Genomic DNA, 27,422 nt, shown 5'->3' with positions numbered 1-27,422 from the left:
CAAGAGCCAGGAATCTTTGAGGAGGGAGGGGATTTTTTTTGGGGGGGGGAATTCTTCCTTGGTTCCAGACAACCAAACCCTCGGCCGACTCACCTCGGCGTTCCGGAAGACCTTCAACATATCCCCGTCAAAAGCCTCCACTGTTTTGTAGTATCCCGTCAGGATCTGCTTCTCAATGGTGGTGAGATCCAGGGGATCTGAGATCTTCTCATAGTAATCGGCATTCCTGGACCGGGGGGGGGGGGGAGAGGTTGGAAACACCCAAAGGGCGCCAGTTTGGACACTCCAATTAGGGGGAGGGTCCACCCACTCCCCCCTTTGGGAAGCGGACTTACTTTTTTTTCGGAGGAAGCAGCAGCAAAGGGGTGGCCAGGACTTGCCTGGAGGAATCTGCAGAGAAGGAGAGACCGCCGTGAGGACGATGGAGACCTCCAAAGCCTCCTGAGATATGGTCAGATGGGTTTGGAGATCCTGTTTAGGGAGGGGATGGGGACCGTGGGGGGGGGGGAAGAGAGGAATAACAGCTGGGGATGGGGACTGTAGTCCGAACCATGTTGGGGCGGGATGGAGGAACAACTGCTTAAGCACCTTCAGTGGAGGAAGCCTTCGGCAAAGAGCAGCGCTCTTAAGAAGCCTACAACACAGCAAGAGGTGGAAGACAAGGAGAAGGACGAGGACAACCGGGTGGAGGGATTCCAGGGCAGTGAGTAGAGGGGTGGAGGACTTGAAGGGCCAGGGTGAGGGGGGTGGGGGTCATCCAGCCCCAGACGCTCCCAATGATGGTATTTATAAGGAAGGGCAAAACTCGAGATCAGGGTGGAGAAAACTGTGTGTAATTCCCGCAAAACCATCAGCCGCAGATGGAAGGAGGGAATCCCACCCCATAAATTGGTAATCTGGATTTATCGGCTCCAGAAGGAAAGTACAGAAGAGCTAGTAATGATGGTGCTACTTGGCTTGGAGTAATGAAAGGTCTGCTGGGAAACCATCAGGCTCAGAGAACAACGAAGACCCCATGGTCCTCCTCCTCCTCTTCCTCCTCCTCCCTCCCTCCCTCCCCATTCTTATTCTCATTCTCCTCCACTCACTCCCTTCCAGCACTGATGATGTTCCCTAGTTGGGTCATGAAAAGTCTCCAAGAAAACAGCCAAGCTCAGAGACCACCGTGGACTCTACAATCCTTCTCCTCCTCCTCCTCTCTGCAAACCCCCTTTCCCTTCTAGCACTGATGACGTTCCCTAGTTGGGCCATGAAACGTCTGCAAGGAAACCACCCAGCTCAGAGAGCACCCAGCACCCCAGAAAAGTACCAAGTTCGCCACTCTGAAGCCCCGCAAGTTAACCTGTCCTTTCCTGCATTAAGCCTCCTGGAACCCTTGTCCTGGGTTCAAGAAGACTCTACCCAAAGCTTGGGTTTGACTTTGCGTCCTCCTGCTGCCGTCACCTTTGTAGGCCATGATGCCGTCGCAAATCTCCTTGAAGATCTGCGCAAGACGGGCCGCTCGGGCTACTTCAAGGTTTTCTTCGGCAGCTGCCAACCGCCGCGTCCTGACCGAACGGGCGGTCTGCAGGGCGGAGAACTGGGTCATGAAGACATCTGGAAAAGAAGGGGAGGGGGGTGATGGAGGGAGCCTCACCGGGCTTCTGACAGCGTCGCAGGGTTTGGGATGACGGGGTTTGACAAGGCACTAAACCGTTGTTTGTTTTAACCGTATACGCGATTAAAGAAGCAACTGCCTGCATCCCTTCAGGATATGAAGTCGATCACTTAAGACAGGGGTCTTCCAACCTGGCCCTTTGATGACTTGTGGACTTCAACTCCCAGAATTCCTCGTGCCTGGCTGACGAATTCTGGGAGCTGAAGTCCACAAGTCAGAAAAGGGCCAGGTTGGAAGACCCCTGCCTTAAGACGTCACTGTGATGTTAAACAGAATGTTTTATTGCACAGGTTGTCCTCAACTGACGGATGTTTGATTAAGGGTGGTTTGAAGTTAGGAAAAGATGGATGGAAACTAATCAAGGGGAGAAGCAAGCTAGAACTAAGGAGGAATTTCCTGACAGTGAGAACAATTAACCAGTGGAACGGCTTGCCACCAGAGGTTGTGGGGGCTCCAACACTGAACATGTTTAAGAAGAGATTGGACACCCATTTGTCTGAAATGGGATAGGGTTTCCTGCCTGAGCAAGGGGTTGGACTAGAAAACCTCCAAGGTCCCTTCCAACGCTTGTTATTCTGCTGTTCTTTTTTTCTTTCTTTCTTTCCTTCCTTCCTTCCTTCCTTCCCTCCCTCCCTCTCTCTCTGGAGGTTTTTAAGAAGAGACTGGACAACCATTTGTCTGAAATGGAGTAGGATCTCCTGCCTGAGCAGGGGGTTGGACTAGATGACCTCCAAGGTTCCTCTCAACTCTTGTTAGTACAAAGAGCTGAATTTAACAAACAGGCCCGGATGGGAAGAAGGTTGTGGTTTCATTACGAAAAGCCCCCCGAGGTGCTCGGAGAACAGGGCTCAAAAGGCCGGACCCTTACCCGACTTGATGTTGCCATCGTCCCGACACATCCCATTCCAGCGGGTGTACAAGGAGGGCGAGTGGAGGTTGTCGCTGACGTGCTTGACTTCTTCCTGCTTCTGACGGATCTTGTCCCAGTTGCGTACCAGGAAAACGTGGTGTTTCAGCACAAAATTCCTAGAAGAGGGGGGAGGGTCAGACAGTGGGGAGGAGGGAGAGTGGGGAAAACCTCAGCCACTGCTCCAGATGGTGGTGGTGAAGAGGTGGCTGCTTTCAAGGGCTTAGGGGTGATTGGACGGGGAGAAAAATGAGGGGGGGTGTGTGTGCTTTGTTCTCCGAGCTTGTGGGTCGGTTTCTGGACGTTTCGTTACCAAGCTAGGTAACAACTTCAGTGAAACTGAGCGGATGTCGGTGCTTGACCCATCCCAAGACCCTCGTCTGACGTGACCCACACCTCACCCATCCCAAGACCCCCCTGGAAAACACCCAGGCTGGGCGCCAGCAGCCCTTCCCTTCTCCTCACCTTTCCCTGTTGGACATGGGCTTCATCTGCAGGTGGGGGGTCAACCGAGTTGGGGGGGCGGAGTTCTCCCCGGGGTCTTCCGGAATGTGGCCCTTCTGGAAAACAAGAGTGATGTTTCTGGCAGGGAGGGAGGGAGGGAAGTCTTCAGAGAGAGAGAGAGAGCTAAATTGGGGGGGAGGGGGCCACCCAGGTTCCAAACTCTGCTTTATCACAGGCAGGAAATGATTTTCCCTTTTGCGATCTTCTGACGTGCAAAATCAATTGGGGAGGAGGAATAATCCAGATTCGCTGAACGACCACGTGGCTAATTTAACAAGGGCCAAGTTCACTTAACTGAAGTCACACTAAGCAGCAGAAAAGTTGGGCTCCCTCGTGATTGAAAGTCGTAACTTTTCGGGGGGGGGGGGGAAGGGGAATCCATCGTAATTTTGATCGCTAAGCAGCTGGTCGTTAAACGAGGACCTTGGGAAGCTAATTGGCTAAGCTCTCCAATGAGGATCTTCCTCTAAAATGTTTATCTATATCTATATCTATATCGATCCATCTATCTATGTCTGTCTATCTCTATCTCTGTATCATCTATCTATCTATCTCTATCTCTCTCATCTATCTATCTATATCATCTATCTCATCTATCTATATCTCTATCATCTCTATATCTCTATATCTATCTGTCTGTCTATCTATCTATATCTATATCTCATCTATATCTCTCTCATCTATATCTATCTATCTATCTATCTATCTATCTATCTATATCATCTATCTATATCTCTATCATCTCTATATCTATCTATCATCTATCTCTATCTCATCTATCTATCTCTATCTCTATCATCTCTATCTATCATCTGTATCTCTCTCTCTCTCTCTCATTGGAACCTGACGTCCCTCTGACCGACGCTAAATGGTCAGGGTGGACGTGGGGCAGGGGCTCACCCTCTTTTTCAACTTGTGCTTCGACTTCCTCTTCTCTTTGGACCGGCTGGGCCGCCTCTGCGCTGGGACCATCTGGTTGCCTTTGTTGAGCAGGCCGTTCATTCGCTGGCTCTTGCCGCCGATGATCCCTCGGCATTTTTCGAAGCCGCACTTGCAGAGTTGCTAAGAGGAGGAAAAGGGGGCGCCTGTTTCAACGGGGTGTGTGTGTGTGTGTGTGTGTGTGTGCATGGAGGAAAACGGGGTGCGTGTTTCAATGGGGGGGAGCCCTTGCCGAAGAGTGGAAGCTGGGCAGCTCCAAGTTATCTGACAGACCCAGCCACACCCCTTCTTTGTTTCGTGTTTATCCCGCCTTTCCAGGCAGTCCTCGACTTACAGCACTTCGTTTAGTGATGACGGCGCCACAAAAAAGGAACTTTACCATCATTGCTTGCGCTGAAGGCCATCATGGCAACCCTGTGGTCACGGGGTCAAAATTTAAACACTTGGGCAACCGATTCAGGTTTATGACGGCCGCAGCGTCCTGTGTGTGTGTCTGTGTATGTGTGTGTGTGTGTGTGTGAGACGTGATCCCCTTTTACGGCCTTCTGACAAGCCAACGAAGGAAGCCAGATTCACTTAACGTCCGTGTGACTAACTTAACAACGGGGGGGGGGCAGGAAAGGTGGTTAAAAAAAGGGTGTAAAACTCATTGAACGACCGTCTCGCTTAGGAGGAGAAATCCTGGGCTCCATCACGGCCGTTAAGCCGAGGACTACTGTATTTTATTTGTAAGTAACTCAAGGCAGCAAAGAGATGTAATTCTCCTTCCACTTTCTATATCCCCCCACACGCACACGACGACAATCCTGCGAGGCGGGCTGGGCTGAGAGGGAAGGGCTGGTCCAAAGTCACCCAGCTGGCAGAAGATGATCCAGAGCAGAGACCCCCCCCCAGCCCCGTGCGCCCTTCACCTGCTTTTCCCTGTTGAAGGAGTGGAAATTGTAGTCGTAAGTCAGCTCGGTGCCGGCCGGCATGTCCTTCAGAGCGTAGAGGCCGATCCGGTAAACGCCGTTGACCGACCTGGAGGGAAAGGAAGGGAAACCGGAAACGCCGTTAAAAAACCACCACCACCACCCTAGTTTCTCTTATTCTCTTATTTAAGAGAAACTAGGGGCACCTGAATAGTAAATAAATAAGTCTAAACATTTGAAAAATTGATAAAGCGTAAAACAGGATCTTATGGGATAGATCATGAGTTGTTGAAAACTTTTATTGATTAATGGAATTTATATGTAGAGGTGTATTAACGAATAAATTTGTTTTAGAAATGTATTAATTTGATTATAATATCCTAAACAGATAGAGAGGGAGATTTTAAGCAAAATTGTGTGAGTTGTATATTTATAATGTTATTGTTTTTTAACTGATTACCTCCACGTTGGTTCTTAAGCCTTGTTGGTGTAAAATGGAAAACTAATAAAAATTGTTTATTAAAAAAACAACAACAAGCTAACAGCTGGGTTGTAATGCATTTCTCCGCCGGTTTGTACAGATAGTCCTTGACTTATGACCAAAAATGGAGCCCCAGATTTCTGCTACTAAGCGAGGCAGTTATTAAATGAATCGCCGCAGCGCTGCATTGCAAGAACACGGGTTGTTAAATGAATCCAGCTTCCCTCGTTGGCTTTGCTTGTCAGGAGGACCCTGCTGGGACCTTGCGACCGTCATAAATGTGAGTCAGTTGCCAAGGGTTTGAATGTTGATCTGGGGACCGTGGGGATGGGGTTTCGTGTGCGTGAATCAAAGGTCCTAAGCCCCTTTTTCCTAGTGCTGCCGTAGCTTCGGACAGTCACTAAACGAAACATCGTAGGCCGAGGACTGCCGGTGCTTTGAGCTCCGGTTTGCTTTCTGGAGCACGCCAAGACAGGAGAGGCTTCCCGACAAGTGCCGGGGCGCACTTACCATTTCTGCATCTCGCAGTTGGGGTTGCAGCTGTGGTTGATGAAGCGGGCCTCGTTGCCCATCCGATAGCTGTCAATCACCATGCCGCTGTCCAGGTTGAGGCAGTAGTGATCGCTGTGGTTGTGGTACTGCTCGATCATCCGGTTCCTGAAAAGCCAACACAACACTGTTATTCTGCTCTGGTGGGGCTGATCTAGGCCTTTCTCCCCACCTTCCTCTCCCACGCAGCAGGGAGGATCCCAAGTCCCCCTCCGGGCCCTCCGCAGGCTTTTACCTGAATTCCTGCTCGCTGACGACCTCCCCCAAGTACTCAATGATGAACTGGCCAGCCTTGAGGGACTCCTTGGTGCGGATGCCCCAGCCTTTCTCCTCCGCCCGGAAGCGTTCCAGACACTGGACCCACTCGTGCCTCTGGATGCGCTGGTTGCAGCACTGCTCCCCGCAGGGACACGTGTTGGGCGAGCACTCGGCAAAGATCATCCTGAGGGCAGAGAGAGAGAGAGAGAGGGAGAGAGAGGGAGAGAGAGGGAGAGAGACAGAAAGAGATAGATAGATAGAGAGGGAGAGAGAGAGAGAAAGAGAGAGAGAGAGATAGAAAGAGAAAGAGATATATATAGAAAGAAATAGAGAAAGAGATAGAGAGAGAGAAAAAAAAATAGAGAAAGAGATATATATAGAGAGGAAAGGAGAGAGAGAGAGAGAGAAAGATAGAAAGAGATAGAGAGAGAAAAAGAGAGAGAGAAAGAGATAGATAGATAAAGAGATAGAGAGAGAAAGAGATAGAGGGGGGGGGGAGAGAGATTCAGACACAGCTGGCTCAGGAAATCTGGGAGTTGAAGTCCACAAGTCGTAAAGAGGGGAGGGATCGTTCCCCACCCGATTTAACCCATAAAAAACACAAGTGCTGGGTTCGAGTCCACCGCCTACCTGTTCAAACAGTCATCCAGGCATCCGCTTTTCCGGCTGTCGTCAGGTTGCTTGCAGTTGCAAGTGGTGGCTTCGTAACCAGAAAAAGGTTTCACGTCTACATAAACGTCTGCGGGTGGGTGGGGGGGGAAAAAAAAAAAAAGGCACAGGATGAGGGAGGGATTTTAAATCCAGCCCAGGATGGAAGGCTTTGAATTTAAAAGGCTTTTCTCATCTGCCCCAAATTTCAAGCTATCTGCCAAACAAGGCAAGCTAAACATGGCATAAAGGGCAAGGAAGGTGGGACACCCCCCCCCTCCCGAAAGCCATTATAAACACTTACTTGAACGGATTTTTTTATAAAGTGGGACGTCTGGCTTTTTATACAGCTGAAACGAAAGGGAGAGAGACTGTTGATTATATCACACAATTGAGGGCCTCAGAATAAGAGAGCTGGAAGGGACCTTAGAGGTCTTCTAGTCCAGCCCTCTGCTCATTCAAAGTACGGTGGGTGGTTTGTTTTTTTTTCTTTTTGCGCTTTTCGTAAAAGCTGGGACTCCCCCCCCCCACTGCCTATCTAGAAGAGGGGGGGCAAGAAACGACCTGCGGGCCGCCAAGCAGGCTATAAGATGTCAGATACAAAGTCCTGATTTTTGCTGTAGTTTTTTTTTAAAAAAGAAAAAAAAAGTCAAGAGAAATATAAGGTCGCGAAAGGGGATTGCATGACTCTGGGATGCGGCGACCGTCATAAATACGAGTCGGTTGACAAGTGTCTGCACACATATTTAGGGAATGGCCAGTTTGGGGACAGCCGAACGAAGCCATAGAGATTTTTTGATTTTGCAAGCGAATTATCCAATAATCCACGTTTATTTTCTTCCCAGCTGGGCTGCAATGGCCCAGATGATTCTCCCAGGTGGAAAAGGAGAGTCAAGGAAAGCAGGCTGGGCAAAGTCGAAATCTTGGCCTTATAAAGAGGTTTTTCCCCTTTTCTGTATGGACCACCAAGGTGGGCTCTGAACTGTAGGAGAAGCCCCTTCTCCTTTTTCCAAAACTTCAGCTTTAAGGTGGGAGAAACGAAACAAACAAAATGGAAAAAAAGAGAGAGAGAGAGAGAAAGAAAGAAAGAAAAAAGAGCTCTTTTCCATCTCTTGGGCCCGGATCCAAGAAAAATAAGGCCTGAATTTTTTTTTTTCCAGGACTGTTGGCAGAACATCTAAATTCTCCAGAGGGGTGTCTCACACTCACACTCACACACACACACATATCCACACACAACACATCCTTGCCCAAAGGCCCTGTCAGAATAAAAGTCCCCAGCAGGGATTAAGAGCCGAGGTCTTTTGCCAGCCGAACAGAACAAACTGCTGTTGCTCGGAAGTCTGGCGGGCGGGAAGCAGAGGCTGGCATGGCTAGAGGTGATGGAAGCTGTTTTGTGTTAAATCTGTTATCTTCAACATCTTCCCTTCCTTCTCCTTCTCTCTCTCTCTCTCTCTCTCTCTTTTTTTAAAAACCCATCACTGTTAACAAAAGACAGCTGGCTGAGTTCGAGATGCCTTTTGGAAACAGAATCCCAGCCGACCACCTGCGAGATTCGAACCGGGCACCGGTCTTACCCCTTACCTGGTTATGCTTCCACTGCCAGAGAATGTCGTAAGGCAACTGAAAGTCGATTCGCTTCTGCCGAAGGTATTTTCCTGCAAGAGGAGAGTGAAGAAAGGCATCCGATCAGAACGGAGCTGGCAGGGGCCCTCTGAGGCCATCTAGTCCAACCCCCCTGCTCAAGGAGAGCCTGGGCCACTTCAGATAGTCGGCTGTCCGGTCTTTTCTTGAAAACCTCCAGTGTTGTCACACCCACAGCCTGTTCCACTGGTTCATTGTCCTCACTGTTAGGAAGTTTCTCCTTAATTCCAGGTTGCTTCTCTCCTTGGCTGGTTTCCATCCCTTGTGTCTTGCCCTGCCCTCTGGTGCTTTGGAAAAGAAACTGACCCCCTCCTTTGTGGCAGCCCCCCAAATACTGGAATATTAGGTCACCCCTAGTCCTTCTTTTCTCTAGACTGGCCACTCCCCAATCCTGCAACCGTTCTTCCTGTGTTTTAGTCTCCAGGCCTTTAATCATCTTAGTTGCTCTTCTTAGCATTTTTATTTTGGGTTTTTTTTCCCCACTTAGGTGTAAAACCTTGCTTTTCTCCACATATCCAATATTAGTATCATTTGGCAAAGGTGCCTTCTCAAAAGGCAACTTAACGAAGAGAAGGACAAGGGGGGGACATGATAGCAGTATTCCAATATCTCAGGGGCTGCCATAAAGAAGAGGGAATCAAGCTATTTTCCAAAGCACCTGAAAGCAGGACAAGAAGCAACGGGTGGAAACTAATCAAGGAGAGAAGCAACCTGGAGCTAAGGAGAATCTTCCTGACAATGAGGACAATTAACCAGTGGAACAGCATGCCTCCAGAAGCGGTAAATGCTCCAACATTGGAAGTCTTTAAGAAGAGACTGGACAGCCATTTGTCTGAAATGGTGTAGGGTTTCCTGCCTGAGCAGGGGGTCGGACTAGATGACCTCCAAGGTCCCTTCCAACTTTACTACTATTATTATTACTATTATTCTGAATATTACTCTGTTCTCCCTTGAGGACATCTCGCTCCTCAGCCAAGCAGCTTCTTCGGTTCTGACCGAAGGGCGGAGGATGGAAGGGTTGATATTCCTTGCGGTCATCTGGATGACAACGCTCCCTCTCCTTCCACCCTCCGCCCTCTGGGCTGTGGCTGTGCATTCTGGGATTCCAAGCTCAGAGCTCTGGAGCCACGGAAGTGAGCGGGCCCGTTTAGAGTCGGGACGTCTTTGCGAAAGAGGCGAAGGGCGGGAGGAGGAGCCGCTGGCGCGCGGTCTTTACAACGGGCTCTGAAAATGTGTTCGGATTTTCCAGAGCCTCAAGTTCCAGTCTGAGTTCCAGGAAGCGGCCGAATCCGCTGGGAATCTGTTTTCACTTCTATGACCTCACCGGAGGAAACAAAAGCCTCTTTCAAGAGGCTGGCGACGGGCCCGGGGAATGGGGGACGCTCCCTCTTGCCCTGGAATCAAGGAGCCACCCAACCCAGCCGGCCCCGAGGCCGAGAAATCATCATCCTCGGAACGTGATTCCGGGCAGGGCCAAAGAATCTCATTAAAGCAGCCTTATCTTTCCAGCTTGACAACAGGCAGGCTGGGATGGAGAATGGAAGAAGGGATCCATCTGTTAAGTCCCTCTTCCCGAGTCACAAATCCCTACCTGGGGGGTGGGGGATTCTCAAACAGAGGGGGCCAAGCGAGAGATTGTCGCGGGCACTCTGCCCATGCCTCTCGGTTCTGTCAGGTTTCCTTTGTCAAAGAGGAAAGCGAGGCGGCTCAGCGCTCAGCGCTGGAAGATCGAGGTCGCAGAGGAAAAGGGGGAACGTGCTGCTTCTCTCTCTTGTGAATCTGGGGAGGGGGAGAGCGCTGGAGGCTTGGTGGGACTGTGCAAGGCGGGTTCTGGGCTGGGGGGGGGGGAGGAGAGAGGCCAGGCCTTCTGGCTGGCCCCGTTCCAGGTTATTGTTACTCTTGGCAGCCTGTCTCCATCCTCCCGTAACTGCAAACATGGTGGAGGGTGCTTGCCATAATTGGGGAAGAAGGCTGGCTGGGTGTAAATGTTACACTCTCCCCACCCTTGCACTCCCCCCCCCCTTGTGGGGAAAAGTCTGCCCACACCCGCTTCGAGAATGCAAAGTCAAGACCAGCTTCCTCCTCGCGCTGATCCAGAGTTGCAAATGCTTTTAGGAAAGGGGAAAAAAAAAAACAACCCACAATGGAATGGAACAAAGTCCTGCACTGCTTTGCTTTCAAGGGGGAAATCAGGAAGAAAGGGGCTTTAAAACAAACAAACAATCTTGCCGAACTTAAAACCTCGCACACTTATTGCTTCTTGGGAATTAATGGAGTTCTTTTACGTCCCAAACCCTGGGGAAACGACGGTAGGAAAAGGGTGTCTCTTCTGCCTGGAAATACGGCACTGGCATTTGCAGTATTTTTATTTATTTCGATTTTAAAAAAAATAAAATAAAAAAAATAAATTAAGTCCTGCTTTCATTATTTTTAAGAATAGCTCAAGGGCGGGGAACGTACCCAATACTCCCTCCTTTTCCGATTTCCCCCACAACGACAACCTTGCGAGGTGGGTTGGGTTGAGAGAGAGGGAGGGAGGGACTGGCCCATGGTTAATTACCTGCCTTAAGGCGGGACTAGAACTCACCGCCTCCTGGTGATTGGCCCAGAGTCACCCAGTTGGCTTTCGTGCCTTAAGGCGGCACTAGAACTCACCGCCTCCTGGTGATTGGCCCAAAGTCACCCCTCTGGTTTTCAAGCCTATGGCAAAACTAAAACTCCCAACCTCCTGGTTTGTCTAGCCTGGTGCCTTAACCTCCAGCTCAAACTAATTCTAATTCTAGTAAAAGAAGCTTTGGTGATCTCGGGGGCGTCTTTGTCTTGAGGAACAGCAGTCCTTGGCCAAATCCTTCACCAGACCCGGTCCCCCTGCTCCGAAGAAAGCGTCCTAGTCTCTGGTAGTTCCTCCAGAGCCGAGTCAAAGAAGGAGACCTCCCCTCAAAAGCCACGGAGACGGTGGTCTTCACTCACCTACGTGAATAGGCGCGGGAAACAAGCCGTATTCGTGCTCTCCGGGCGTGTATTCCAGTTTTTCTTTCTTTAACTGGATCAGGCGGCTTTTGGGGCTAAGGAAGAGAGAGGAAGAGAGAGAGAGAGAGAGAGAGAGAGAGAGAGAGACGGTGGGTGCAAGAGAGAATTAGAGACCGCCAAGGGTCTTCTGTCACTAAGTGAGTCGTGCTGGATTCTATAATATAAGATTTTTTGCCAATATCCTACAGCGGAGTCGACACGGCCAATTCAAGAGACCAGACTGCACTGACCAGCATCAATCCAGCACTTTGGGGTATCAAGTCTACAGGCCGAATCCAATCTGTATTAATTCTCTTCTTAAAGCAAGGGCACCCCTGTTGTCAGTTGCATCTCCCTCCGGCCCAGTTCACAATTAGTGGTGCAATTAATTGTACTGACACTAGAGGGCACGCTGCCACAGCAACAATGCATGTACACGAGTGCGTCAGGCATAACTAGCCCTGCCGCCGCGAGGCTGAGGAACGCCTTGCACTTAAATAGGGGGTCACCGCTTACAACTGTTGGCACTTTTCCCGCTGGACTTCTGTCCCAGACAGTTGCTACCTTCCTTCTTAGGAAGGAGAGAGAGAGCAGCCCCAAATCACCAGGCTGGCTCTGTGCCTAAGGTGGGACTAGAACTCACGGCCTCCCAGTTGCTAGCAACAGGAGATAACATTTGTAACTTGGTGTCAAACTGTGGGGTCCTTGGTGGTCTCTGAGCTTGGTTGCTCTCTTGCAGACGTTTCATGACCCAACTAGGTAACATCATCAGTGCTAGAAGGGAGTGGGGTTTGCGAGGAGGAGGAGGAGGAGGAAGGAAGAGGAGGAGGACAACTCTGGGATCCTTGATACTCTCTGAGCTTGGTGGTTTCCTTGCAGACATTTCATGACCCAACTAGGTAATATCATCAGTGCTAGAAGGGAGTGGGGGGGAGGAGGAGGAGTCCTTGATGTTCTCTGAGCTTGGTTGCTCTCTTGCAGACGTTTCATGACCCAACTAGGTAACATCATCAGTGCTAGAAGGGAGTGGGGTTTGCTAAGAGGAGGAGGAGGAGGAGGGAGGAGGAGGAGGGAGGAAGGAAGGAAGGAGGAGGAGTCCTTGGTGCTCTCTGAGCTTGGTTGCTTTCTTGCAGACATTTCATGACCCAACTAGGTGACATCATCAGTGTTATAAAGGAGTGGGGTTACAGTATATATAAACAGAGCAAACTCCATTCCCTCGTAGCACTGAGGATTTTACCTAGTTGGGCCAAGAAATGTCTGCAAGAAAACAACCAAACTCAGAGAGCACTAGGGACCCCACAGTCCCCGTTTCTAGCCTGATGTCTTAACCACTGCACCATGTTTTACTACGTGAATTAGGCCATATTAGTATAGTATTGTATTTCTTTGCTTCACCCTGTTTTTGTCCTTTTGAAGTTTGCTGGGAATAAGGATTATTGATGGGCTGTGCCAAACTGAAACATTCCTGAAAATAAATTGTTTTCTGGGGTGCTTTTGGATCTTTCCCTGAAAGCCGAGAGGGGCGGAGGGGCTGATAAAATCAAGTAGGAAACGTGGATGAGTCATGCATCTTGTGAGCAGCGTACTCTTTAACTTGGACGCAGCTCAGGAATTTTGTGTGTGGGCTCCAGAGGAGACGGCAAGCTGAGTCCAACTGCACTGCGGGAGACGAGCGTGTCTACACTTGATGTTCCCCCTGGGCTAGGAGGGTTGAAAGAGGGGGAAAGAGAGAGAGGAAGGAAGGAAGGAAGGAAGGAAGGAAGGAAGGAAGGAAGGAAGGAAGGAAGGAAGGAAGGGAGGGAGGGAGGGAGGGAGGGAGGGAGGGAAGGGAAAGAGGGAGGGAAGGAGGGGAGGGGAAAAGGAGGGAAGGAAAAGAGAAAGAAAAAGAAAAAAGGAGAGAGGAAGAAAAAGAGAAGGAAGGAAGGAAAAGAGAAAGAAAAAGAGAGAAAGAAGATTGTGAGGGAGAGGGAGAAAGAGAGAGAAAGAGAGAGAGAGAAAGAAAGAAAGAAAGAGAGAAAGAAAGAAGGAAGGAGAAAGATAGAAAGAAAAAAGAAAGAAAGAAAGGAAGGAAGGAAGGAACAGCAAGAAGGAAGGAAGGAAGGAAGGAAGGAAGGAAGGAAGGAAGGAAGGAAGGAAAAGAAAAAAGAGAGAGAGAGAGAGCGCGCGCGAGAGAGAGAGAGAGAGAGAGAGAGAGAGAGAGAGAGAGAGAGAGAGAGAGAGCGAGAGAGCACTACCAAGTCAACTCCAAACTGGCTGGTGCAAGTGGTTGCTAAATGAGGAGCCCCCGTACTGGCAGGCCTATGAGCCTGGAAGAACCCCGAGAGAGAAAAACGGAGTTCAGGGGACGAAGCCAGGGACGCCGCGTGACCCAGGAGGAGACCCCCCCTCCTCCGCCGGCCCAACTTACTCGCTGGTCTTGTACACGTCCGAATAGAGCCCGGCCTTCTGGTACTTCTTCTTCGGCGGGCGGGCCGCTTTCTTCTCCCGCTGGACCAGGGGGGCCGAGGACGGCTGCTCGGCTTTTTCCGGGGGCTTCCCAGCAGCCTCCGCGGGGGGAGGAGGGGGAGGAAGAGGAGGGGGAGGAAGAGGAGGGGGAGGAGGAGGGGGAGGAGGAAGAGGGTCAGGGGCGGCTTCTGAAAAGCTGGAAGGAGAAATTGGGGGTGAGTCAATGAGCTGGAGAGGAGAATCCGGGGCCCACCCACTGGGACATGTGTGTGTTTGTTTGTGTGTGTGTGTGTGTGTGTGTGTCTTCAATCCCCCCCAACCAGAAAGCTACCGACGGAGGGCAAAGAAAGCCCAATCAAGAGGAGCCAAGCTGTTGTACAGACAGTCCTCAACTTACAACTGTTCACTCAGTGACCGTGCAAAGTTACAACAGCGCTGAAAAAAAAGGGACTTAGGACCATTTTTCACACTTAGGCCCGTTGCGGCATCCCTGGGGTCCCGTGCTTTAAATTCGGACGCTTGGCAACTGACTCGTACTTATGGCAGTGGCAGCGTCTCCTGTGTGTGTGTGTGTGTGTGTGTGTGTGTGTGTGTGTGTGTGTCTGTGTGTGTGTGTCTGTGTGTGTGTGTTGTGTGATACCCTTTCGCCACCTTCCAACAAGCCAAGGCAACGGGGGAAGCCAGAGTCACTTCACAACCGTTGTGTGACTAAGTTAACAACCGCAGCGCTTTGCTTTACAACGGTGTCCAGAAATGTCGTACGATGGGGCAAAACTCACCTTCACAAATGTTTCGCTTGGCCCCCTAGAAACCTGGGGCTCCGTTGGAGTCGTAAGCCGAGGACGGCCTGCGTCCATCGTGTCTGGCAAAGCCACTGGCTCTCGGCCTCATGAGGACTACAGCCTTGCTTCCCTCCCGCCTCCCCCAAAGCCACGCTCCCGGCGGCCTCCAAGCCCGGAAGGCTCACCTCTGATGGCTGTTCTGCTGCTGCTCCTCGCCGGGGAGCAGCTTCTGCTTCTTCCTGGCCTGCTCCTCTTCCAGCCACCTCTTCCTCTTGCAGGCTTTCTCGGTCACGCCCTGCACCACCGACTCGATGGCGTCGGTCACCGTGTCGGGGCCGCGGTGGAGGAGGCAGACGGGATCTCTGCTGCCGCTGCCGCCGTCACCGCCGCTGATCTCGGGGCCGAGGAACCGGCTCACCTGGAGCCCGTGGGGAGAGACGGCCGGCGTGGAAGGGTCCTTCTTGGGCCTGCCCGGCCGGCGTTTGACAAAGTTATTGCCGGTCCGCGATTGTCTTTGAAGCTTCTTGGCTTTGAGGATTTTGTTCACGTGGTCCAGATTCTTCTTGGTGGCCAAGAGCTTGTCGTAATTGCACATCCGGCGGGCCTGGCTTTGCATGGCCTCCACCACGCTCCTCTTGAGGTGGGGCGGGGGGCAGCCGCCGGACAAGCGGCCGGAGAGGAGCGAAAGGCCGTCGTTGACGCCGCCGGCGCTGGTGGGATTCCCGGGGATCAAGAGCTCGCAAGACTTCTCCCGGCCGGGGCTGCGGCTGGGGCTGTCCGAGGGGAGGGCGGGGGCGCTGGCCAGGACGCACTCGAGGGTCTTGTCCAAGGCTGCCTGGCTCTCGTGGTGAGCCATGCGCTGCAGGAGCTGATCTGCCGAATCCTCCAAGGCCGAGCCGAGTCTGGAACTGCGCGCCGGGATCCCGACCACTGGAGAAAGACAGGAGGAAGCGTAAGCGGAGGTTTTGTCCGGGGTGGAGGAAGGGCTTTACTGGGAACGAAGCAAAGGCCTTGCGGGGGCTCTCAAGCTGGGAGCCAAGCGGCGTGGGACTTCCGAAGGGAGCCATGCAGAAGCGCCTCTGGCAAAGAGGGCCGGCACCTAAGTCTAATAAATAAGTCAACGAATAAATAAAAAGGACGGCTTCCACAAAACCTCGGTTGCAAGACTCAACGGAATAGTAAGAAGAGTTGGAAGGGACCTTGGAGGTCTTCTAGTCCAACCCCCTGCTCAAGCAGGAGACCCTACTCCATTCTGGACAAACGGTTGTCCAGGCTGTTCTTAAAAACCTCCAGTGATGGGGAAGAAAGGAAGGAAGGAAGGAAGGAAGGAAGGAAGGAAGGAAGGAAGGAAGGAAGGAAGGAAGGAAGGAAGGAAGGAAGGAAGGAAGGAAGAAGGGGGGAAGGGAGGGAGGGAAGGGGGGAAGAGGGAGGGAGGGAAGGAGGAAGAAAGAAAGGGAAGGGGGAAGGAAGGAAGGGAGGGAGGGAGGGAGGGAGGGAGAAAGGGAAGGAAGGAAGGAAGGAAGGAAGGAAGGAAGGAAGGAAGGAAGGAAGGAAGGAAGGAAGGAAGGAAGGAAGGAAGGAAGGAAGGAAAACTGGTTTACAGCTACAGGTCCCTGGCACCTGAAGGGCTTCCTGCACCTGCCTTAGAAAAAAGGAACCAGCCCCACCTGTGGAAGATGTGCTCTCGGAGGAAGACCTCTTCCTGGAAGGACTGCAACTGGTGCCCTCCATCGGTCTCTGCGAGAGCTTTTCCTGACCTGGAAGGGCGCCTGGGGAAGAAAAACGAGACAGGTCAAAAAAAAAAAAAAAAAAAAAAACAGTGGGAGGAGAGAGAATGGGGATGGTCACAAAAGGGGATCACGTGACCCGGGACACTGCAAGTGTCATAAACACGAGTCAGTTGCCAAATGTCTGAATTTAGATCAGGTGACCACGTGGAGGCTGCAACGGTCGTTAAGTGTGAAAAACGGTCCTCAGTCCCTATTTTCAGTGCTGTTATAACGGTCACTAAATGAACTATATCCAGTATCTCAGGGGCTGCCCCAAAGAAGAGGGGGTCAATCTCTTCTCCAAAGCACCAGAAGGCAAGACAAGAAGCAACGGGTGGAAACTCATCAAGGAGAGAAGCAACCTGGAATTAAGGAGAAACTTCCTGACAGTGAGAACAATTAACCAGTGGAACAACCCGCCTCCAGAAGCCATGAATGCTCCAACACTGGAAGTTTTTAAGAAGAGCCTGGACAGCCATTTGTCCGAAATGGTCTAGGGTTTCCTGCCTGAGCAGGGGGTTGGACTAGATGACCTCCAAGTCCCTTCCAACTTTATTATTATTATCATTATCATTATTATTATTATTACTATTGCTTGTCTAATTCCTCCTTCAAGAGCCTTTGTGTCCTTCTCAAATGCTCCAAGCTGGTTTGAGCAGCTAAATGGACAGCGTGCGGGCCAGATGGCTTGGAAGCCTCCCTCAGGGACGTTTGGGGAAGATTAAAAGACCAGGTGTCTCTGCAACACAGCTGACTGGCCTTTGGAGGGTGTGTGTGTGTGTGTGTGTGTGTGTGTGTGTGTGTGTGTGTGTGAGAGAGAGAGAGAGAGAGAGAGAGAGAGAGAGAGAGAGAGAGAGAGAGAGAGAGAGAGAGAGAGTCAGTCAAAAGCTTGGCAACAGGCCAAAGGATGCTGCGCCCTGATGTCCCCTCTACAGGCAAGTAATCGCTGCACCACCATACACACTCCCACCCACCCCCACCTCAGCCTAGTGCCCTTGTGAGCAAGGACTTCCTTATATTCCAAGTGATCAAAGGCCAAGCTGTTTGGTTGCCAGGATGCAGGAAAGGTGTTGAGAGTCTGGAAAGAGGGCAGAGAAAAGCAATGGAGATGATTAGGGGACGGGAGGCTAAAACATATAAGGAAAGGCTGCTGGAATTGGGTACGTCTCGTTTAATGAAGAGAAGGACCAGGGGGGACATGATAGCAGCCTTCCAATATCTGAGGGGCTGCCCCAAAGAAGAGGACAGCCATTGGACTAAATGCTCTGCAGGGAGCAGCATTTTAAAGGCCAAGATAGAAAAAAAAGGAAGTCTTCCCTCCCTCCTGTTCCTCAAATATGTATTTATCTTTTGTTTAAATCTCAAGGCAGGGACTTGGGATCTTCTACCTATAAAATAAGAGTGGTGTTTTTTTAAAATTTATTTATCGTTGTTCTTTTGGCTGCGCCCGCGGCTCACAGCAATCATCAAATGGAGCCGTCTGGCTCCTGGCCCCGTGAAGAGGAAGCCCAAATACACTGCAATGGGTCCTGTTTGCAATCTGCTCCCTTCTCCTTTGGCTCACTTCTTGCTCTCTGCCCTGTTTTCACGCCTGCTCCCACTTCTTTCCCACTTTTTCTGTCTCCAGGTAGGATGGGGAGAGAAAGGGGTCGCTGATGATGTTGCTCAGTTTGGTCATGAAAGGTCTGCTGGAAAAGCAGCAAGCTCAGAGAGTGCCAGGGACCCCTCCCTTTCCACAAACCCCACTCCCTTTTCTCACTGATGGTGTTACCTAGCTGGGTCATGAAACGTGTGGAAGAAAACCACCAAGCTCAGAGAGCACCAAGGACCCCACAGTCCTCCTCCTCCTCCCTTCTAGCACTGATGATGTTCCCTAGTTGGGTCATGAAACGTCTGCAAGAAAACCACCCAGCTCAGAGAGCATCAAGGACCCCACAGACCTCTTCTTCCTCCCCTCTCCTTCCCCACTTTAAGACTTGTGGACTTCAACTCCCAGAATTTCCTGGCTGGCTGAGGAATTCTGGGAGCTGAAGTCTTAAAAGTGGCCAAGTTTGAAGACCCCCTGCCCTTAGGTGATCGGAGTTACATTTAGCTGCCCCCTACCACAACTTGAGCTGGGTCAAGACACACTTGGCTTCTTTTCGCTCAAACGTTGCTTTTTTTTTTTTTTTGTCTTTGTCCCTAAGCCTTCTCTCGCTAATATGCCCAAGGAAAACAGCCCCAATACAGGGCGGCAGAGGAATGAAGAAATTGGAGCCTGCGTGCCTTTCATCTGAGAACCTGGTTTTCAACATCTGGAGAGCGAGCCCCAGGAATAGAAGAGGCAGCCACTGTTCCTGCTTGGACGAGTGCCCTACTCCGCCCTCTTCGCGTCTAGGCCAGGGCCTAGGAGAGTCTATTTTTGTGATTGTGTTTCTGCAACGAAGCGGTGGGTGGGTGAGATTGAGGGACAGCTGCAGCCCCCTTCTTCCCTCTCTTGGGCACGTTTGTGCCATACCTGTCCTGTTATCTGAGAAGAGACAGGCAGGGCTGGAAGGGAAGGGGGGGAAAAAACAACAGCCTCCAGGAATAAACTGTGCGAAAGAGGAAAGAGGGGAGAAAAATGGCTCAGCTCTCTTGACGCGAAGGGACTTATTTTGGCTAGGAAAAATGAGATCAGCCCGGCCTCTGGGCGGACAAACAAAAACATGGCTGTAGCCAGAACATAAAGTGCTTCTTTTCTTTCTTTCTTTCTTTCTTTCTTTCTTTCTTTCTTTCTTTCTTTCTTTTTCTTTCTTTTTCTTTCTTTCCTTTCCTTTCCTTTCTCTCTTTCCTTTCTTTTTCTTTCTTTTTTCTTCCTTCTCTCCCTTTCTTTTCCTTCTTTCTTTCTCCTTCCTTCCTTCCTTTTTCTTTTTGACCAATCACCTGGAGACAGGGAGTTCTAGTCCCACCTTAGGTAGGACAGCTGGCGGGGCGACTTTGGCCCAATCACCAGGAGTTTGGCAGTTCTAGTCCCACCTTAGCCGTGAAAGCCACCTGGATGACTTTTTGACCAATCAGCCGGAGACAGTGAGTTCTAGTTCCACCTTAGGCACGAAAGCTCGCTGGTTAAGTTTGGTGCAGTTCCCCCCCCCCCTTCTCTCTCAGTCCAACCCACCTCACAGGCTTGTCGTCGAAGGAAGGAAGGAAGGAAGGAAGGAAGGAAGGAGCATCAGCTATGTTCGCCACCCCGGGTGACTTATCAATAAAGGCGGGAGAAATAGCTCATAAAAGAGAAATAACAAGCTGGAGCTCCAGAGGGGAGGCGTTTAAGCTTTTCCTGCACAACTGGCCTCAAGAGGTGGCAAGGGAAGGGAAGGAATAAAGCACAGGGCGAAAGAACAGATGGTTCCAATTGCTGGGGGGGGGGAGGTAAGAGAGGACAGCTTTACGGAAAGGCGATCCATTTTCCCTCTGACTCATCCCTTAAATGCGCTAGGCTAGCAGAGAGGCGATGATTCAGACAGAGATGGCACTCAGTGGTCCACAGGCCCAAAATGCACGTCTCTTGTTTGCTTTCTAATTAGGCTGTTTCTCATCAAATGCAAGTCCGCTCTGCTCATGCTAATGGAATTCCAGCAGGAAATTCCCAGGACTCTAACTAACCAAGGCAACTTGTTTTCTGGGTCCAGTCCTCCCTCCCCTTTCTTTCTCTTTTTTCTTTTTTCATTTAATCCTTTGGGGATGTCACGCTCGCAAACACCAGTGCAGGGGTGTGTGTGTGGGGGGGAAAGAGAGCGTGGGGGTATTTAATTTATTTGCACAGCCGTCGTTCTTGCACAAGGCCGATAGGCAAAAGGAGGATTAGCAAAGGCTGCGAGCGAGCAATGCTGGCTGGCTGGGTTTCCATTCTTTTTTCTTTCTTTTTATTCTTTTTTTTTTTTCAAAAAGGCATCATCCTTACTGGAGCAAGGCTGGCCAATTCCACCGAGGTGGCTGTTTCGGTCTGTTTCCACCCAGGAGAAAACAGAGAGAAAAAAAAGAGCCAGCATGTTAGGAGGGCACCTACTGATTTTATGACAATGTCGACACATCACTGTGAAAAGTTATGCCCCAATAAATCAGGTCAGCCTTTTTTTTCTAATGGAAACAGCGAGCAGAGCAACGGGAGGGGGGGCTCGTGGGACCAATGAGACCCACCCACTTGAGGCATGGGTCTAGCAGCCAAATTGCCTGCATATAATAATAACAACAACAACAACAATAGAAATGCTGCTGCTGCTAACTAAAGTTGCTCAGCCAGCCAAACCAGAACGTTCTCTGGAAAAGAAATAAAAAATAAAAACAAAGAGCCAGCGAAGGGAGAAGGACAGATTGCCAAGCTGAATGCCAAGGAGCCATTAAAAACGCTCTGCAGCCAAGACAGGAAGCTCCCTCCTTCTTCACCAAACATGCCTGTGCGGTGAGCGTACCAGAGCCGAGCCTTGTGGGACAGGCCCAGCGAAGGGATTAACACCAGACAAACCGCCAGGAGACAATGTCCCAAACGAGGAACTAATAACGCAGACAGTAAACAACAGCCCGATCAAGAAACTGCCAAGGAGAAAAATAACATTCCCACCAACACTGACAGGGAAATCCACGGTATATAAACAGAAAGCCAACCCAACTCCCCTCTAATACTGATGATGCTGCCTAGTTGGGTCATGAAACGCCTGCAAGAAAACAACCAATCTCAGAGAACATCAAGGACCCAACAGTCCTTCCTTCCTTCCTTCCTTTTTCTCCTTTTCCTTCCTTCCTTTTTCTCCTTTTCCTTTCCTTCCTTTCTCCTTTTCCTTCTCTTTTTCCTTTCTTTCTCCTTCTCTTTCCTTCCTTCTTTTCCTTCTCCTTCTTTCCTTCCTTCCTTTCTCCTTTTCCTTCTTTGCTTCCTTCCTTTTTCTCTTTTCCTTCCTTTCTCCTTTTCCTTCCTTCCTTTCTCCTTTTCCTTTCTTCCTTCTCTTTTTTCCTTTCTTTCCTTCCTTCCTCCCTCCCTCCCTCTTTCTCCTTCTCTCTCTCTCTCGCCTTCTTCTTCTTTTTCTCTTTCTCTCCCTCCCTTCCTCTCCGCAAGTCCCAGTCCCTTCCAGCACTGACGACGTTGACCCAGTTTGGTCATGAAATCAATTTAGAAAGTCTGATTCTTCGCGGCAGGTGTGGGAAAAGAGAGGTGCTTACCTGTAAGGCCTTGCACGGCCTTCTCGTTGGCAGGTAGAGCCTCCTTCCGGAGGGGGCGGCCGACCGATGCTTCCTGGGGGCTGAAAAGTCCTGAGCCCTCCGACAGTTTCTTGCGCCCTGCGGCTGAGCCCGTCGCGCGGCAGCTGCCTATTGCACTGGTAAACAGATTGGTATGTTCGTCGCTACTGGCCGGCTCGGAACTCGGAGTGAACCTCCCCAACGGGAGGTTGGGGGGCGAATCGGAGCAGTCTATCTGCAAAGGGGTCTGTAGTCCCAAGGTCAGGGGGCTGCTCTCGGGGGTCTCCCGCCGGGCCCACTGCTCCTCCCGGCCCAGCAGCCCCTTGGGGGGCGAGAGGTGCGGGCAAGTCAAGTGGCAGCGATGCTTCTCCTTATGCTTGTACCTCTCGCCCAGGGTCTCTTTCCCAAACCGGTAGCGTTTCAGGGACTCTAAGACCGTCCGCGAAGAGCCGGCAGGCGCCAAGGCCTCCAGGGGGACCGGCGACTGCTCCGAGGAGCGGTGCTCCCGGTGCTTGTGACGGTGGCGGTGCTTGTGCTCCAGCATCCAGCTGTAGGCCATCTCGGGCGGGACGCTGGGGTGATAGGTGCTCATGGAGAGAAGCGGGGCCCGGCTGGCGGTCAGGAAGGCCTCCTGGCGCAGCAGCTTGTGTTTCTTCTTGTGGTACTTGCCGGGGTTGAGGAGTAGGTGGCCGGCATGCATGTAAGAGGGGGGAGGGAGGGGGGCGGTGAAGGAGGGGGAGGGGGGAGGAGGGTAAAGGGTGGGGGGGTAGCGTCCGTAATAGCCCAGGCCGATGGGAGCCGCCAGGGGCGACGGAGAGTAAGGCATGCCGTAAGAAGGGTAGAATCCGGTCCCGGAAAGAGGGAAACTGAGGCCGTGCATGAAGGGCATCTCGGCCATGGCTTCCCGCATCTTGGGGGGCCGCCCCCGCTTTTTCTTCAAGTCCGGCTTGCGGAGGTAGTGCAAAGGGTCCAGGGAGAAGCTGGGGTGGCTGTAGATGCTGTTGAAGTTGATCCGGAAGATGGTGGGCAACAGATCCCGGGGGATGAAATGGTGACTGCGGTGCGTGATGCGGATCTCGCTCAGCCGGCTGATCAGCTCCTCCAGCTCGGCCAGGAAGTCAGGGTCCTGCCTGCCCCGCAGCTGGGGGAACTTCTTCTTCCGCTTGCGCTTGGGCCGCTTCAGCTTGTCGTAGGCCAGGTAGTCGTGGCCCCGGCGCTTGCACTTGTGCTTGTGCTTCTCCTTCAGGCCGCTCAGCACGGCCGAGGCCTCGGGGGCCACCAGGGAGACGTGTTCGAAGGAGTGCCGGCGCTTCTTGGGCCCGCAGAACTTCTCCGCCCGGTCTGAGGTGCTGTTGTTGTCAGTGCCGATGCCGCTGTCGCTAGGGACCGTCTCGTCGCTGTGGGACTCGCTGATTGGGGAGGGGGTGGCCTCCTTCAGGGAGCCCAGCTCGCTCATGTGGGAGGGAGAGTTGGGGAGCAGAGTGGGGGGGGAGAGCCTCCGCCTGGCCCGGCAGGCCTTCCTCATCGCCAAGGTCTGAACCACGCTCCCGGGCCGGCCGTGCAAGTGGAAACACGGCACCGAGCTGGGCTCCACAAAGCTCATGTCGCTGCTGATGGGGCTCTGCCCGCCGCTGGTTCCCGACGACTGAGAGCAAACAGGGGATGGAAGGACCTCGGGGTTGCTGCTCGGGCCCGGAGGGAGCAAGGGGGTCCCTGCTTGTCCCAGCATCCCTCCGGCGGCCTGTTGGCCCGATTTCTCCAGGACGGCGAAGCTAGAGCTGGCCGCCAAAAGGCTGTTCAAGTTGGCTTTGGGCTTCCGACCCCGTCGTTTGCCGATGTAGATGGTCCCTTTCTTGCTGACGTTGATCTGCTGGCCCAGTTTGGTGCTGAAGGTGGCCGCCAAGCTGGAGACGCTGGTGTGGGCTTTGGATGGCACTTTCCCTTTGTTGGGCTCCGTCGACGAGAGGATTTGGTTCAGGATCTTCTTCCTCTTGAGCGTCTTCATCTTGTTGATTTTGCGAATGATGGTTTTCACCAGCTGCCCATTGCTGCGTTTGACCTCCTGGCACTCCGGCTCGCCCTCCGGTTCACTGGCGCTGCCGGTGCTGGAGTCGCCGTTTTCTTCGGGGCTGCCGAGCTGGCTGCTGCTTTCGAAAAAGTCCCCGCCGGGCGGCTGGTCCAGGGTGTCCTCCATCTTGTCTGTGCTCTCCGGGCTGACGAAAGGGGCGGCGGAGAGGACGGGCGGCTTCATGGGGATCCCCGAGCGGATCTGCCGTTTGGGGCGGCCCCGCTTCTTGGGGAACGCTTGCCCCGCCAGGCTCTGGCGGAGGGAAGGGATCTCCACCTCTGGATGCAAGACGGGGGGTTCCTGCTCTTCCCTGGACTGCAAGGAGAAGACCTTGGAGGCCGGGATCTTCAGGGTCCGTTTGGGAGGCCCTTCCAACTGGGGCATCTCCTTGGATTTCGACCGGTTCCGTTTGGACTTGTATACATCGGGGAACAAGCCGTCCGAAAGGCAGCCCACAGAGGTCGGCATGTGGGCGCTGTAGAACTTGCCGGGCTCCTTCTCCACGCTGCCCAGGAGAGAGAGCGGCTGCAAGCTGCCGCTTTTGCTCAGCTTGGGCAAATGCCGCTTCAGGAAGTCGTGCTCGGCGAAGGCCGGCGGGCCCACGCTTTCAAAGAGCTTGGCCTGGTCCAGGCTGCCGCCGGAGAGCGCGCCGCAAGGCATGTTTTTTAAAAGCTCGGGCCTACCTAACTCAAGCTCTTTGGGAGACTGGCAGGCGCCCTGGGAGACGACTTTCGTCCAGCGGGGTTTCCTCCCTTTCCGTTTCTTTAAGGGCTTGCTCTGGGAGTCGGTGCTACTGCTGCCTCTCAGGATCTCCAGGCCTGGCCTCGGTTTCCCTAAGGAGCTCATCGCCCCCATCTTCAGAAAGGGCTTGTTGTTGAACAAGCTGGAGAAGCTGACCACCGAAGGGGCAAGGGAAGCGTGGAGGTTGGTCTCGCTGACCAGGCTGGCTTTCTTGCCCGTGGCCGGACCCAGTTTTGATTCCTCAGGGCAGGCCGAGTTAAAATTGCTGATCTCACGAACAACCCCTTTGCTGGACGCGTACAAGCCAGGATTCCCCAGTCTGTTCATACCGGAGCGGGCGCTGTCGGAGACAGATGGAACCTTGCTGGCCTGTTCGGATAGGCTGTCTAAGAGCTCTGGCATGTTGGCATGCAATGGATTGGAAGGGACCTGAGACAGCGCCGTCGGGGGGCTATGGGTTAAAGTAGCGACCGAAGCAGTTGGGGAAGGGGAGGGGAGGCCCCCCTCTCCTACGGCGCTAAACGGAGACTTGGCGGTCGAGATCTCCGACGCGCCTCCGGCGGTCCTGAATTCGGGAGACGTGCAATACACCGGGAGATGCTTCTCTTGTTTTGAGGACTCGGACGTGCCCCTTTCGCCGGGAGGGCTCTCCTGCTGACCGCGGGCTCCGTCTTTGCCTCCGCTGGAAATGTCTCGCTGGGCTGGCAATTTTTCGGGGAGGCTGTCTCTGCTCTGTCTCGCCAGGTGCTTTTCAAAGGGTTTGCTGCCCCCGGCCCCGTCCTTCAGGAGACCGGGGGACACGTGGCTTTCCAGAGGGAGGGAACCGCTGCCGCAACACCGCTTGTAGGGCTCCGTCGGAAGGTTCATGGCGTCGGCCTTCAGCGCCCCCAAGTCCTTGCTGGCTAGCCCCGCCAAACTGGGGCTCCCCACCAATTTCTTCCCAGAGTCCTTCGAAGTCAGAGAGGCCATGATGCCCACCCCTGTGTGTTTCTTGACGAGGGACTCTTTCGCCATCAACCCCATTGGGGGCCCGGCTGCCGATGGCTTCTTTCCGGAGTCTTTGTTAATCAATCCGCTCGAGGACCCAAAACCCGGAGGCTTCTTCACCGAGTCCTTGCTGACCGATCCAACCGGACCGTCGGACCCCAGGTGTCTCTTTGCGACGTCCTTATTAAATAATCCAACTGCGCTTCCAGGTAACGGAAGCTTCTTTACCGAGTCTTTATGAATCAATCTGGGAGGGCTGACCACGCCGAGTGATTTTTTCCCAGGATCCTTGTTGACCAGTCCGATGGGAGTGCTGGTCCCCAGCAGCCTTTTCCCACAGTCTTTGCTGGCCGGTGGCATGCTTGTCACCAATGGGGTTTTTTTCCCACCTTCCTTGCTGACCAGTCCCAATGGAGAGCTAAGGATGGGTGGCCTTTTTTCACAGTCCTTGCTCGTGAGCCCGGCCACGCTCGGGCAGGACCCTGGCTGCTTTTTGCTCCCGTTTTCCTTACTAATTAAATTCCCGGAAGAACCGCCGCCGGTTCCTGGCGCTTTCTTGACAAACTCCTTGTTAACCAAGTCGAGGTCGATGGTGCCACTGGAGATTGGTTTCTTGGGGAAGTCCTTGGTGGCAGTAGCCGCTGTGGCCCCGGCCATCGGCAGCTTCTTCCCGGAATCCTTAGCAAATCCAGACACAACCGTCATGGGTGGCTTCTTCTGCTTTGGTTTGGAAGACTTTCCCGGAGGGCAGGTTGCGATCAACTGGGCCAGTTTCTCCGTTACCGTCGGGGGTCCATTGGCTCGTTCTTTCAAGTCAGGGTCGCGACTGCTGATGGGAGCGGAGAAGGCCGGCTTCGTGTAGTCGAGCCCGTCCGAAGGCAGCGGGGAAAGCCTCTTCAAAGCCGGGCTGCTGTCTCTGGTTCTGCTCTCAGCAAGCAAGCTTTCCACAGTCAGCTTGGAGAGGTCCTATGAAATAAAATAAGAAAAAAAAAATACTTTAAAGCATCTGACTCATGAAGGTGTGTGTGTGTGTGTGTGTGTGTGTGTGTGTGTGTGTGTATGTGTGTGTGTGTGTGTATATATATATATATATATATATATATATATATATATATATATATATATATAAAGATCGAATAACCTTGCAGACTGGGAAATGCATGTGTCACCCTGCCAGGGTTAGAATTTTTTATTTTTGCAAACCACGTTGTGGATACCGTAAACCCAAGACTTGCTCACAAATACTTTCAGACTGGAAAATGTGGACAAGATGAAGAGGGTGGGGGGAACCACCTCTGCAAAGTCAGGGCCTGTTTCCTTCAGAAAAAAAGATAGTCTGGTTGCCTTTTGAAAAAGCACCTTTGAGACCATCGTGACCTGGATGGCTGAGAATCTCGGCAAACACAGGGACTGAAAGCAGGAGAGGGGAGAAAGACTCACTGTGACAGAAGATACGTTTTATTTTTAAAAAGACAAACGCTTTAAGCATGATGTCTCTGGACAGAAAGAAAAAAACCCCTACTCTTAGAATGCAGGAAAGACACCAAAGATCATTCAGAATGAGTGTGTGTGTGTGTGTGTATATATATACACATACATACACATACATACATACATACATACAGACACACACACACATACATACACACACAATCCTTGTGATATGGCACCAGTAGCTGGCTAACTGGAGTCCTCTTATCTGATGTGGCAGTCAGCTAAGGCCAAGGTAAAACGGATTGGAAAGCCAGTGATCCCTTACTACTTCGTAGGAACAACAAGGAGGGTAATCGTACGCCTTGAACCCCTCAACCTGCAAATCTAGTTGCTGGACAGAGTTTTAGGGAATTTGGAAAAGAAGATACGGGAGATTTTTTTCCCCAATGCTTAGATTTTTCTCCTCTTCCTATTTAAAAGCACACCTATCTGGTTT

General features: G+C 52.1%; 1 protein-coding gene across 2 annotated transcripts in view; it reads right to left on the bottom strand.

Moving 5' to 3' along the window:
- ASH1L (ASH1 like histone lysine methyltransferase) overlaps nucleotides 1-27,422 on the bottom strand; it is a 51,214-nt gene that overhangs the window by 7,682 nt on the left and 16,110 nt on the right. Inside the window, exons 3-19 of one of the 2 annotated variants that reach the window (XM_039363528.1) lie at nucleotides 21,679-26,458; nucleotides 16,405-16,506; nucleotides 14,923-15,667; nucleotides 13,918-14,151; nucleotides 11,469-11,563; nucleotides 8,439-8,512; nucleotides 7,159-7,204; nucleotides 6,837-6,945; nucleotides 6,184-6,390; nucleotides 5,910-6,056; nucleotides 4,919-5,027; nucleotides 3,969-4,130; nucleotides 3,030-3,124; nucleotides 2,526-2,683; nucleotides 1,444-1,596; nucleotides 336-390; nucleotides 94-226 (exon numbers count right to left, since the gene is read on the bottom strand). In XM_039363528.1, the coding sequence (XP_039219462.1) occupies nucleotides 94-226; nucleotides 336-390; nucleotides 1,444-1,596; nucleotides 2,526-2,683; nucleotides 3,030-3,124; nucleotides 3,969-4,130; nucleotides 4,919-5,027; nucleotides 5,910-6,056; nucleotides 6,184-6,390; nucleotides 6,837-6,945; nucleotides 7,159-7,204; nucleotides 8,439-8,512; nucleotides 11,469-11,563; nucleotides 13,918-14,151; nucleotides 14,923-15,667; nucleotides 16,405-16,506; nucleotides 21,679-26,458 (7,404 nt within the window). The remainder of the gene's footprint in view (nucleotides 1-93; nucleotides 227-335; nucleotides 391-1,443; nucleotides 1,597-2,525; nucleotides 2,684-3,029; nucleotides 3,125-3,968; nucleotides 4,131-4,918; nucleotides 5,028-5,909; nucleotides 6,057-6,183; nucleotides 6,391-6,836; nucleotides 6,946-7,158; nucleotides 7,205-8,438; nucleotides 8,513-11,468; nucleotides 11,564-13,917; nucleotides 14,152-14,922; nucleotides 15,668-16,404; nucleotides 16,507-21,678; nucleotides 26,459-27,422) is intronic. The other variant, XM_039363529.1, reaches the window with a different exon arrangement.

Source organism: Crotalus tigris, unplaced genomic scaffold (genome assembly GCF_016545835.1).
Source record: "Crotalus tigris isolate CLP2741 ecotype Arizona unplaced genomic scaffold, ASM1654583v1 scf7180000019553.37968852642:3898890, whole genome shotgun sequence".
Taxonomy (NCBI): Eukaryota; Metazoa; Chordata; class Lepidosauria; order Squamata; family Viperidae; genus Crotalus; species Crotalus tigris.
This window is presented reverse-complemented; position numbering and strand designations above follow the sequence as displayed.